Source organism: Marmota monax, unplaced genomic scaffold, assembly GCF_021218885.2.
Source record: "Marmota monax isolate L192 unplaced genomic scaffold, Marmota_monax_Labrador192_F-V1.1 WCK01_AAM20220418_F8-fsc00022, whole genome shotgun sequence".
Classification (NCBI taxonomy): domain Eukaryota; kingdom Metazoa; phylum Chordata; class Mammalia; order Rodentia; family Sciuridae; genus Marmota; species Marmota monax.
The window spans coordinates 13744384-13757283 of NW_026695215.1; the positions used below are offsets into that span (position 1 = coordinate 13744384).

The 12900-nt window shown below is 31.6% G+C and overlaps 1 protein-coding gene across 5 annotated transcripts in view; it reads right to left on the minus strand.

Annotated features, from left to right (window-relative positions):
* The window catches only part of Trpc1 (transient receptor potential cation channel subfamily C member 1), an 83035-nt gene that overhangs the window by 31639 nt on the left and 38496 nt on the right, over positions 1-12900 (minus strand). For 4 of the 5 annotated variants that reach the window (XM_046431841.2, XM_046431842.2, XM_046431843.2 and 1 more), the window contains 3 exons: positions 7916-8047; positions 5380-5575; positions 1176-1512 (listed from right to left, as the gene is read on the minus strand). In XM_046431841.2, the coding sequence (XP_046287797.1) occupies positions 1176-1512; positions 5380-5575; positions 7916-8047 (665 nt within the window). Of the gene's footprint in view, positions 1-1175; positions 1513-4757; positions 4889-5379; positions 5576-7915; positions 8048-12900 lie in introns of those variants that run through there. The other variant, XM_058574847.1, reaches the window with a different exon arrangement.

Genomic DNA, 12900 nt, shown 5'->3' on the forward strand with positions numbered 1-12900 from the left:
AAATTCACTGATTTTCAAATTAAAACCTTAATACATTAAAATTGTTTTTAGAGCTGAAGGAGAACTAAAAGTGTATATTGTAAAATAGCTTCTCAAATTATTTAATTCAGACAAACTAAAAAGGCATATTCAATAATTGAAACTTGAATCAAGAATTCAGTGATCAAAAAATAAATGTAATCAGTACTTTCAGCCATAGAAAAAAACTAGATTTTAATATCCTGTTACTCTATAGCAAATAGTAGGTCAGGTGGGAAATGCTGGAGTTAAAAAAACTAGATTAAACATACTAAAGAAATAAAGAAAATGTCTTTAAAAGACCACTGTCTGTTTAAGTAATGTGGTTCTACCTCAACTCCTACCCTTCCACAAAAACAAAAAAAAAAAAGAAAGGGCAAGGGGAGTAAATGACCTGCACAAGATCATTTAAGATACTTACTATGTAATACTTATAAATATTTTTCAGAAAGTAAAAATGTCTTATTCTTTTAAACCTGTAATTTCTAAACAGATCTGATTTTCATTACAAAGAACTGATTTTTTGAATGAGTCAGACCTCTTTGAATCTAAATTTAAATAATATTTATATAATAGAGATAAAATAAAATGTAAGTACAATAGTGCACACGTTTTTTTAATAACTTTATTTTATTGATTTATTTTTATGTGGTGCTAAGGATTGAATGAATCCTGTGCCTCACATGTACCAGGCAAGTGCTCTGCCACTGAGCTACAACCCCAGCTCAAAAGTGCACAAGTTTTTAATGACAAAACTAATGATATTTAGTTTAGAAACAGAAAATTTATAAAAAGTGTAAAATATAAAATATGTTGTTTTAAAATACCCAAGGAAAATTCATACTCTAATACAAAATAGCATTCATTAATTTAAAAAAGGTTTTCTATATTAACAATTAGGAACAATGTCACAGTCTGAGAAAAATGAATTTTTAACTTCCACATATTAAATAATATTAAATTATATCATCAAGTTCATTAACATTTATCTTCAAAGAAGTATTAGTTAAATCTTCAATGATTATGGAAATGTTCAAATTCTTGCTGCATGAACTGTGTAAAATTATAAATTGAATTCAATGTTCATAGTGCCATCAAACAAGGAAGAATTAATGTGCTAAACAAGGCAAATTCTTTTGAACTAACTTGATACTCACCAATAATCCACAGTATAAGAAGATAGTCTATTCTTTCAAGGGCTGGCCCCATTGTGTTTTTCTTATCCTCATTGTAGACGAGAGAGTACAGATTCAATAACAGCAAGAATGTGAAATATGATGCTCCATGAATAATAAATTTCATAAAAGGTGTATGAATGATTCTGCCAAATTGAGATTTGGGAGCTATCAAATAACACAGTGACAAAACTGGCCAAAAGATGCCAACTGTCAAAACAGTCATTATCTTCTTACAGGTGGGTTTACGTCGATAACCTGACATCTGTCCAAACCAAACAGTGTTCAGGAACTGTTGGCAGTTAGACTGGGAGACAAACTGAAAAGGACATACACAGACATAAAAAAAAAAAAATGCAAAACAAAACCTTTAAATACTAACTGATTAATTGATATTCAAAATTCAAAGTCTTAATACTAGTTTAAAAATCAACTCTATACAATAAACATAGGATTTTTTTTTTCTTTTCTTCTTACAACTAATCAAAGAGTGCACAGGTTAAGAGCATAGACTCTGGAGCCAGATTATTTAGACTCATATCCAGGCTCTGCCACTTACTAAGTGCCCTTGAGCAAGTTTTTAAACCTCTCTAAGCCTCAAATTTCTCATCTCTAATGTTCAGATAATAATAGCTACTCATAAACTTGTGAAGATTCAATACAAAGCTCTTATGAACAGTGCTTTGTTCTTAGCATGCAGTATTGCATTATTATTAGCCTACTGAGCTATTTTGTCACACCTAAAGACTCTTTTAAGAGTATTAGCTTTTATAAACCTTTATAAAGACTCATAATTTATAAAATGTCAAAGTTAACATGCACAAGCCTTAGAAAGAGATACTACTAACTAATCTTTGAATGTCTTCATTCTAGAAAACCTGCTAATTTTAGTTGCAAGAAATCAATATGTCGGGGCTGGGGCTGTGGCTCAGCGGTAGAGCGCTCACCTAGCATGCATGGAGCCCTGGATTCAAGCTTTAGAACCACATAAAATTAAAAATGAATGGAATAAAGGTGCTGTGTTCAACCAAAAATAAAAAATAAAAATAAAAAAGTAAAGAAATCAATGTCAAGATAACAAAAGGATCTATATCCTAGATCTAGTCATGTTCCATGAAAACACTGAAAATGTGTTAAAATGTATTAAAGATACTCTAACACTGCTTAAAACTGAATTGCATGTGAGCAGAAAAGGGAAAATATTCCCAAGTAAGGAAATTTTAGTTCAAGTACAGAAATTTACCAAACTTTATAAACTTTTCTAGTCTACAAATTTCATTCACTATATTTTTCCAATATAATATTCATGTTGTAAAGTATAACTTAAGTGTCCTAATAACTCTGGATCCAAATTTGATCAGGTTTGAGATTATCAAAAATAATTTTGTAAAGCACAAATAGATGGGTAATAATTACATTATTATTTGGGTAATGTAAAATAACATTTGATTAATCTTCTGTCTTAAAAAGATTTATCCTGAGATAGAATATAACTTGTAGAATATAACACTGTAATGAAAAAAATGAATTGGACAGTTATGTGATTGTTTATTGTGCTTATGAAAAATTCTTCTAATACACTGTACTTATTTTTAGCAATTAGGACTTACTTAATCTTTGTTCTGCTCAGATTCTAGTGTTCCTGGAAATCTTAATTTGTTCCTCAGGGTGAAATACATGGGAAACAAGTTTTTCTTCCCATTAACACCCCAATGGTTTTGCCTCTCCCCCAAATGTCAAAGCAAACTCAGGATTGATTATTATTCTTACCATTCGTTTATATAATTAGCAGTGAAGTTAAATAATATCTGGAAGAACAACATTTCAATTACAAATGTTCTAAGGCTACGGTGGTTTTGAAACATGGACACAGATTCTCTGAAACTCTTGTCATCAAGAGGTGTTGGGCAGAGAAAAGAATCACTATTCCCTATCCTTCAATTTGATAAGCTTGTGATTGCTCTAACACCAGATTCTAGTAGAAGTGATGCTATGTGACAAAGGTAAGTGTTTAAAGGCCATGTTTCTTTCAGATTGTATGCTAGAAAACTTGCTCTTGGAGTTATAAACTGCTCTGTAAAAAGTCCTATTGCAGGGCTGGGGTTGTGGCTCAGCGGTAGAGTGCTTGCCTAGCAAGTGCGAGACCCTGGGTTCAATCCTCAGCACCACATAAAATAAATAAATAAAATAAAGATATTGTGTTCAACTACAACTAAAAAATAAATATAAAAAAAGTCCTATTTTGCACTGAATTCACCACCCTGTGAAGTCCAAGCTACATACTGCAGGAAAGCATTCCAATTAGCTGTCAGATGTTTTTTGGACCACCTAATCACAACCTGCCCTCTGTATGGCCATGCTCCTCCAAAGTTCCAGTTTAAATTCTCAGATGCTCTATGCTCTGTAGACTCAACCACCTGAGTATCCAGCCTACTTAGACCTTGATATTCCAAGTCTTTGACTGCTGACTGGACACAGACATGTGAGTGAAGAAGCCTACATCACCCATTTGTACTAGCACTCATTAGCACTGACTTTCCTTTTCAAGCAGCATGAGTGCACTGTTGATGGGTAAAATTAAATCTATACTGACTTAGATATTTATACTTACATTTTTTTTCCCATTAAATGTTCCCACCTTGAGCAAGAAACTTGGGAGTAGTATGAAAAGTACAGGATTTTAAGTCAAAGTTCTAGAGAAGAAATATATTATCTAGGTAATCTTGAAGTAAACACTGTTAAATTCCCATATCTATTTCCTAAGTCCACAAGCTATTGTTTTAAACTGCACATCAGGTACAACTGCAAGAATGGGATTGTAATTAGAATAAGTTATACTCTGTGTACATATAATATGTCAAAATATACTCTACTGTAGTGTTCACCTAAAATGAACAAACACCAAAAAATTTAAAAATAAAACTATTGTTTTTATCTTTTTAACTTCTATTTTTTTCTTATAGATGGTACTGGGGATTGAACCCAGGGCCTCCCAACTCATGCTAGGCAGGCAATCTCTTTCTGAGCTACTATTCCAGGTCTTTTTTTTTTTTTTTTTTTTGTACCAAGAATTGAACCCAGGGGCATTTTACCATTGAGCCACACCCCCAGCTCTTTTTATTTTTTTTTAATTTTGAGATAGGGTCTTACTAAGTTGCTTAGGGCCTCTCACTAAGTTGCTGAGGCTTTGAACTTGTGATCCTATTGCCTCAACCTCCCAAGAGGCTGGCATTTCAGGCATGAACCACTGCACCCAGCTGTCAAAAAGCTATTGTGAGGATCAAATTTTCAACCACAACAATAAAAAATTCTGATCTTAGTACCAAAGGTCCTGACTTTGCCGTTAGCCATCATCTAATTTAGGATCCAGTTTTGTAATAATATAAATTTCATAAGCAAGTTTTATTCCAAATCTCTATGTTGACAACGAAAATGAGTCTTAGAAGTGACACCTTAAAAAAGTATCATTTATCAACATCCCATACTATCAACTAGATATCACTATCTACATATAAATACCATTGTTTAGTGAATACCTCAAGAAATAAAATTTAAAATGCATACCTTCATCTTCAAGTTCCTGAATCATGTGTATGTGTGTGTATGGGGAGTAGAAATGGGTATTTCCCTTAATAGGAAGGGATGATGCCAGAAGAGTCAGATTCAACTTAGTTATATCATGCGCCTCTCCACCTTTAGGTTTTACAATGAATTACAAATAAAAAGAATCAGGAAACATAATATCTGATACTTTATTTTTAAATAGAAATTACTATTTACTATAGAAAGGGCTACTTATAACCAGTTCAATAAGACAAACCTGTAACAGATAAAAACACAGGTAGAAACTTCACTGTAAAAGTTTACCTGTGTAGCTACTAGTTAGCAAAACATTAAAATCAGCAACCATATTATTTTAACTAATATAAATTATTAAAAGTAATAGTAACTACCATTTATTACTTGCTAAATACTAGTACTTGCCATGCTAAAACCTTTAAATACATATTTTTAATTAATTATTAAAATTAAAGCTCAGACAGATTCAATAACTTTCCCAAGGACACACAATTACAAGAAGCAGAAGTAGGATCTTGACCCAGATATGTTGCTCCAAAGCCTCTGCTCTGAGCCACTACACAATGGTGGAGAAAATAATTTAAATATATCACAGAAATCCTCATACCTCCTTTTGGTTATATTTGATTGCAAGTTTTAGACGACTTAAATTCATTCTTTCTTCCAGTAGTCCCCGTTTGTCAAGAGGTTCATCACTAGAAGTATGGTTTAGGATAACTTCCAACTCACGTGAATTCCGGGCTTGTGCAAGCAAATCTTTAGCAAACATTTTGCATTGTCGGGCTAGTTCCTCATAATCATTTCTTGGGGAAAAAAAAAAGCATTAATCTATTAGAAATGTCACTTCCATTTTCCAATTACACTATATTCACTAGAAAAAATCTGAAGTCTTTCTTTTTCTGCTGACAGTTGAATGACCTTACTGATACACAAATTCTCCAGGGCTTTGGGGAAAACTGTAACACAATGATGTTCCCTGTGTTCATACTGATAATCTTAGATGAGCACAATGTTTCCTTATATAGATTGATATTCCTGGATATTCTAATAATATTCATCCATCAGTGTCCACTTAACTCATTTGTTTTATTCTCTGTAAGTTTGGCTAAGATTTCCTATTTTATTAATAATATAAATACAAATAACATTTTAATGTCATCTGATTAATATTATTAAATAATTTTAACCAGAGGACTTTTCAATAGCCTACATTTATGTTAATTCTAATATTAAAAATTATTTTGATTTGTATTTAAAAGTGCTTACTTGAATGAAATTAGAGAGATACTAAAATTTACTTACTAAAGAACTTACTTTCAGAATAACTATTGCTTAAACTTTACTTCTCTTTGAATTGCTTATTAAAGGCAGATCTAACCTAGTTTGTAAGAAACAAAGTTTTAGTACATAATTAATTTAAAAAATATCAGTACGGGCTGAGGTTGTGGCTCAGTGGCAGAGCACTTGCCTAGGATGTGTGAGGCACTGGGTTTGATTCTCAGCACCATGTATCAATAAATAAAATAAAGGTCCATTGACAATTAAAAAAATTTTTAAAAATCAGTTACATTAAACTTATGTATAAGTTTAATAACAATTTAAGATTTAAGAATGAGGTTAGAAATAAATAATTATGAGCCAGTAACATGAGGGTGAACTTCATTAAGTAATGTTTATTCAGTTTTTTTTCTCCCAGGAGAAAGGAAGGGAAAATAAGACTTTCCATTTTTTTAGTCTTCCTTTACAATGGAATTTTCCATGAACTGGCTGCATGAAATTATAACTCAAAGAATAAAAACTTCTTTTTCTTAGAAGCTAACAGTTCTCTCATTCTTTGTATTTACTATATAACCTGAGAACAGGCAATTGGATTTCTTTAACACATGAGTTATTACCTGCTTCTTTGTTTAAGAACCTAATTGCAAATGGGAACATTCATCAGAAATGTATATTATCACAAAGCTATCTCATCATTACATAAACATTTTGATAGAACACTAAATTTAAAGGTGAATTAATACATTTTGTCAATCTAATTTGCTTAATCTCTAGATTATTAAAAGAAAAGTTAGTGGCTATACAGTTTAGAATGGACATATGGTAAACTAGCAGCAAGAAGTCCTGTGTTCTAGTTATAACTTTGCTTCTATTTTTAAATGTTAATATTAATAAACCAACTAGTCTGTGTATACCTCTTTCTCTGTCTGTAAAAACACTGGATAGGGGTGGGGTTGTAGCTCAGTGAGAGAGAGCATTTACCTAGCATATGTGAGGCCCTGGGTTTGATCCCCAGCACCACATAAAAACTAAATAAACAAAATAAAGTATTGTGTCTATCTACAACTAAAAATATTTAAAAAACAAAACACTGGATAATGTAAATGAGTTCTATGATCACTTCCAAATCTAACTTTATTATTCTGATCATAGCATAATCACAGCAGTTGTTTCAAATCCTTCTTGGAATGAACTGAATAAATTCTATTTCATATGGTGACTCAGAACTCAAAATATGAGACTGCAACAGAAAATTATTCATATTTAAGCAAAATAATTTATTAGTAGTGTTGTGTGCTGATACTTTAAAAGTAGCAAAAATTTAATTTTAACCATGACTTGAGTTAATCAAAGTACTACTTTGTTCTATCAAATTTAAATAAAATTTAATGTATCCAAATTAAGTAAAAAAATTTAAACTTATAAACAGGTATTTTTATTCAGTGTGAAAGTTTGAACTTTCCCACTTGGGTCAGGTTGCTGGAGGAGGGAAAAGGTGGGTTTAGGCATAAATCCCTGCAAAACCCTTGCAATACGAGCTGGTTCAATTTCTCCTTTTTCAGAGGGTACTAAGGATAACTCTGCCATAAAGGAAAATCTCAAAGCTTTCCCTGGGGGAATAAGGGTGGTTAAAGAGTATAAGAGAGAAGATGGGGAAGGAATAACTTAAATAAAACAGCACAGATCTGTTCCTTTGAGGGAAAAGGAAAATTCCCAAGTAAGAGGTATCAAGGTTTGGTCATCTAGAATCAAATGTAAATAAATTGTAAGTAAATATAAATTATAATTTGTTCTATCAAGAACTTCAAGATGAATATTCTGCTACAAAAGGTATTATGCAATTTAAAATTTCCATTCATTCCCACCTAAATTCCACCTCCACAAGGCTTAGTTCTTTTAAATCAGCACTAAGTTCAAATGCTCTTAGGATTGGATCCTCTTCTGTTAACATTATTAGAGCTGGACTGGCCAAGCATCGATATATATCAAGACGAAACCTGTGAAAACATACAATTCCATAATGTAAAAAAAATTATTACACACATATGATTAGATAGTCTATAGTTGCTTTAAATTTATGAAATACTATAAAATTAATAAAAAATAACTATAAATATATTTATTACAAGATAACATCCATAAAAGAAAAAAGACTTGGTGCTGGGGTTGTGGCTCAGTGGTAGAGTGCTCGCCTAGCATGCATGAGGTACTGGGTTCGATCCTCAGCACCACACAAAAACAAAATAATGTGTGTCCACCTAAAACTAAAAAAACACATAAATAAATAAATATTAAAAAAGAAAAAAGACTTTAAAATAAAATATTTTGATATGCAAATACTGAAAAATCTTCTATTGCCTTTATAGAAATTGTTTTACTATCTGTTTCCACAGACTCAAAGCTTTTTATTGTTCAAGCCAATTTAATTAAAGTAACTTTCTAGCCAGGTGTGATGGTGCACACATGCAGTCCCAGCAGCTTAGGAGGCTGAGGTAGAAGGATAACAAAGCCATCCTCAACAACTTTGGAAGAGCCTATGCAACTTACTGAGACCCTATCTCAAAATAAAAAATAAAAAGGGCTGGGGATGTGGCTCTGTGGTTAAGTATCCCTCTGTTCAATCCCCAGTTCCAACAACAACAACAAAATTTTTATTCTTAAACCCAACATAATTTTACATGAAATATACTAATAATGAATGTTTGCTATGATATGGATTTTATGATTATTAAATTTTTCATTTCTCAGCAAAAAAAAAACTTTTTCAATATGCTAGATATACGTAACGTTCTCTTTAAGCCAGATTATGATTTTGAAAGACGTTTCAAATCTTAAAATTGAAATTATTTTTTTGTACATAATTTCCAGCTGATAGAAAGCATTCTCTTAACCTCTGTAAATTAATAAATCTTCACATTTAAATCCTTAAATAGAAAATAAACCAGAAAAATTCACTGTAATTCATGTATAAGTATATAGTTCCTAATTAATAAATTTGGAAGATGTTATGTAATGCATATTTTCCTTTTAAATAAAAAATACAAATTTAATACATAACTGTTGTTTTAAAAAGTAAGCAATTTAGAAATGACACTCCCCAATCTTCCTCCTTCCACTAACTATATTTCAAAGATACTTTACAGAGAAGTATATTATCCTTCCCAATTACTCTATTTATACACAAATATAATGATACATAATATATAAAGAAACAACCAACCTGCCTTTTAAAAAGATATCATCTCTTCCTTTCCTACAACTGGGTGGTTTTCCATTTGATGGAAGGCCACTGAATTTTGTTATAGTTTGGACCTGGAATATCCCAGAGGCTCATGTGTTGAAGGCTTGGTTCCCAGTTGGTGATGCTATTTTAGGAGGTAGGGTCTAGCTGGAAGTAGTGAGTCCCTGGGGAGGTGCCTTTGAAGGGTATATTTTGTCCCTGGTCCTTTTCTTTCTCATAGCTTTCCAGCCACTATGAGGTGAGCAGCTTTACTCCACAACATGATGTTCTGCTTTACCAAGGACCACAAACAACAGAACCAAGTGGAATGAATTGAAACCTCTGAAACATAGTGAGCCTAAACAAGTCCTTCCTCTTTTAAACTGATTTTCTCAGGTATTTTGTTCCAGCAATAGAAAACTAAAACAAGTTTCCATTAATGAACATTTATGTTGCTTTTAACTTTTTTCTACTATAAAAATTCAGCAATTACTAATCTTTACATTAGTTCCTATATCTCTCACACACTTTAAATTGCTGGGCAAAATGGCATGTGTATTTTAAATTCCAATAGATGCTTCCAAAGTAATAATAATGAGAGCTCACTTACCCCCACATTTTCATTAATACTAGATATTATCGATATTTTAAATCTTTGCCAACTTAATAGAAAATAGAATTTTATACTTGGTTTAAACTGAATTTCTTTAGAAGAGTTTTCTTTTATGTTTAATATCAGTCTATGTTCCTTCTTCTGAAAACTACCTGTTCATATTCTTTGGCCTTTTTCTCTGATGATTGTTCACCTTTTCAAAAAAAATTATTTATCTTTTTTTTCTAAAATAGACTGTTGTATAAACTTAATTCACCACGTCACGTTAAGGATTAATGAGAAAATGCACTTCCAATGGTGGAATAAAGGTACTGGCAACCAATTAGAGTTATAATGAAGCACTACTGAGTGGAAATCATTTAGATGTGATCTCACAAATAGTGAAGCTGCTTTACTCTATAAACGCTATCAGAAGTTTATAAAATCTACCATCTATTTTATAAAATCTATCATTTTTCATTTGGTATTCAAAACACCACCCAAAGTAATATAGTATAAAGAGGTCAGTGATTTCCCTACTCACACAGAGGTACAAAATGAAAAAATTGTCCCTCAAAAACCAACCATTTCAGATCAGGAATGGTGGTGGGTAGGAGACTATCACAGAGTGCTAACAATATATTATCTAAAATGTCCCATGTCTAACAAAATATTACGAGATGTATAAAGAAAAAAGAAATTATAGTTCACAGTGTGGGGTGGGGGTGGGGGGAAGCAGGCAAAAGAAACTGACTGAGAGAGTGATCTGATGCTGGATTTAACAGAAAAAGACTTCACAGTAGCCACTGTAAGTATGTTCACAGTACTAAAGGAAAGCTTAATTACAGAACTAAAGGAAGATAAAAGATAGTGTGGTATCAAACTGATATCAATAAAGAAATTATGAAAAATAACAAAATGGAAATTATGTAACTGAAAAGTATAATAATTGAAATAGAAATTCACTAGAGGGGCTTGTTATGGGTTGAATTATATTACTCCAAAATTCATATGTTGATGCCCTATCCACCAGTACTTTAAAATGTGCCTTTATTTGAAGATAGAATTTCAAAAGAGGAAATCAAGGTAAAATGGAGACATTATGATATTCCTACATCCCATCTGACTAGTGTCTCAAACACAGAATACATTATGTGAACAGTAAGATAGCCAACTACGGGCCAAGAAGAAAGATCTAGAACACATTCTTCCTCCATACCCTTCATAAGGACAATAATTTCATTTCTGGCTTCTAAGTAAGCCACAGGTTTGGGAAAAAATAAATTTCAGTTGTACCTTGTTATGACAGCCCTAAAAAATTAAAACAGAGCTCAACAACTGTTGTATGCTGGCAGAAAAATTTACAAACTTGAAGATACATAGGTACAGATTATGTAGGCTAAAATATTGGACGAAGACTTGGGAAACATGAACACTGTCTTAGAGAGATATAGAACAACACTAAGCCCACTAATACGGTCATATTGGAAGTAGAGAAAGAAGAGAAGAAAAAGGAGAAGGAAAAATATTTGACTCAATAGAAGATAAAAACATTCTAAAGTTTCTTAAAAAATATTAACCAATATATCTAGGAATCTCAACAAACTGCAAGTAGAATAAATGCAGACACACTCAACAGAAGCATCATAGTAGAAATGCTGAAAGTCCAAGACAAGGAGAAAATCTTGAAAATAATAAGAGAAAAACAGTGCATCACTTAGAAAATGTATCCAAATAATATTAACAGCTGACTTCTCAATAGAAACCTTGGAGTCCAAAAGTCAATGAAAAAACATTTTCTAACAGGTGCTCAAAGAAAAATAACTGTCAGCCAGAAATCCTATAGCCAGAAAAGCTAATGTTCAATAATAAAAGATAAATTAAAACTTTACCAGCTGAACAGAATGTGTTGCTAGCAGATCTACCTTTCAAGAAATCTAAAAAGTTGTTCTTCAAAAGGAAAGCAAATAGTTCTAGACAGTAATTCAAATCCACATGAACAAACACTATAAATTCATATTTTCTTCTTTTGTCCCTTAACTGATTCTAAAAACAATTATAAAATAATATAAATGTAACCAAGTATAATATTTGGCTCATAACATACAGAAATATAATCTAGGTATAATATTTTTGCCAATAACAGCACAAAGTAGAAGTGGGGCTGAAGCTGTAATGACTAAAAGTGGTAAGATAAAAATTATAGCAATGCATCATTGAGTGTTTAACATAAGTAGAAATAAAATATATAACTATCACTATAAGAGAAGAAATAAAATAGAAATATATAGGAATAATAGTTCTATATATTACTAGAATCAAGCTAGTATATATCTGAAACTGATTTTGACAAATTAAGATATATATGATAAATCTTAAAAAAAAAAATCGGTTAAAAAAAGAGGAGACTGGGAATAGAACTTAGTGGTAGGGGACATGTTTAGCATATGTGACCCTTAGTTGCATTCCCAGCACAAAACAAACACCAACCCAACCAAAAAAAAAAAAAAAAACAAGAAAAGAAAAAAATACTCAAAAAAAATTTTAAAAATTGATCATTAATAAAAGTGAAGTGCTACACTGAAAATATACTTGAGGAACTTCTGAAGAAAAATAACATGAGACATAAAGACCAAAAAGGAGACAAAAAAACACTGGAAATGAAAAAGGTACACTAAATTTTTTTGAACACAAACATAGGAGAGGAACCAAAAGGACTGAGAAATACAGAAAATAAATGGAAAATTGAAAACATAAAGTTAATCATATAAAAAAATTACATTATATATGAGTGAACTAAACATTCCAAAAGCAAAGACTTCAGAGAGGACAAAAAAAGACGCAACACTGTCCAAAAACCATGCACTTTAAATAAAAAGACACAAACAAGTTGAAAGTAAAGGGCTGGAAGGATGTATCATGCAGTCAGTAATCACAAGGAGTGAGAATGGATAACAATATTAAACAGGATATTTAGCAACAACAAATGTATATGCTCCCATCAGCAAAGCCTCAAAGCATACAAAGCAAAAACAGAA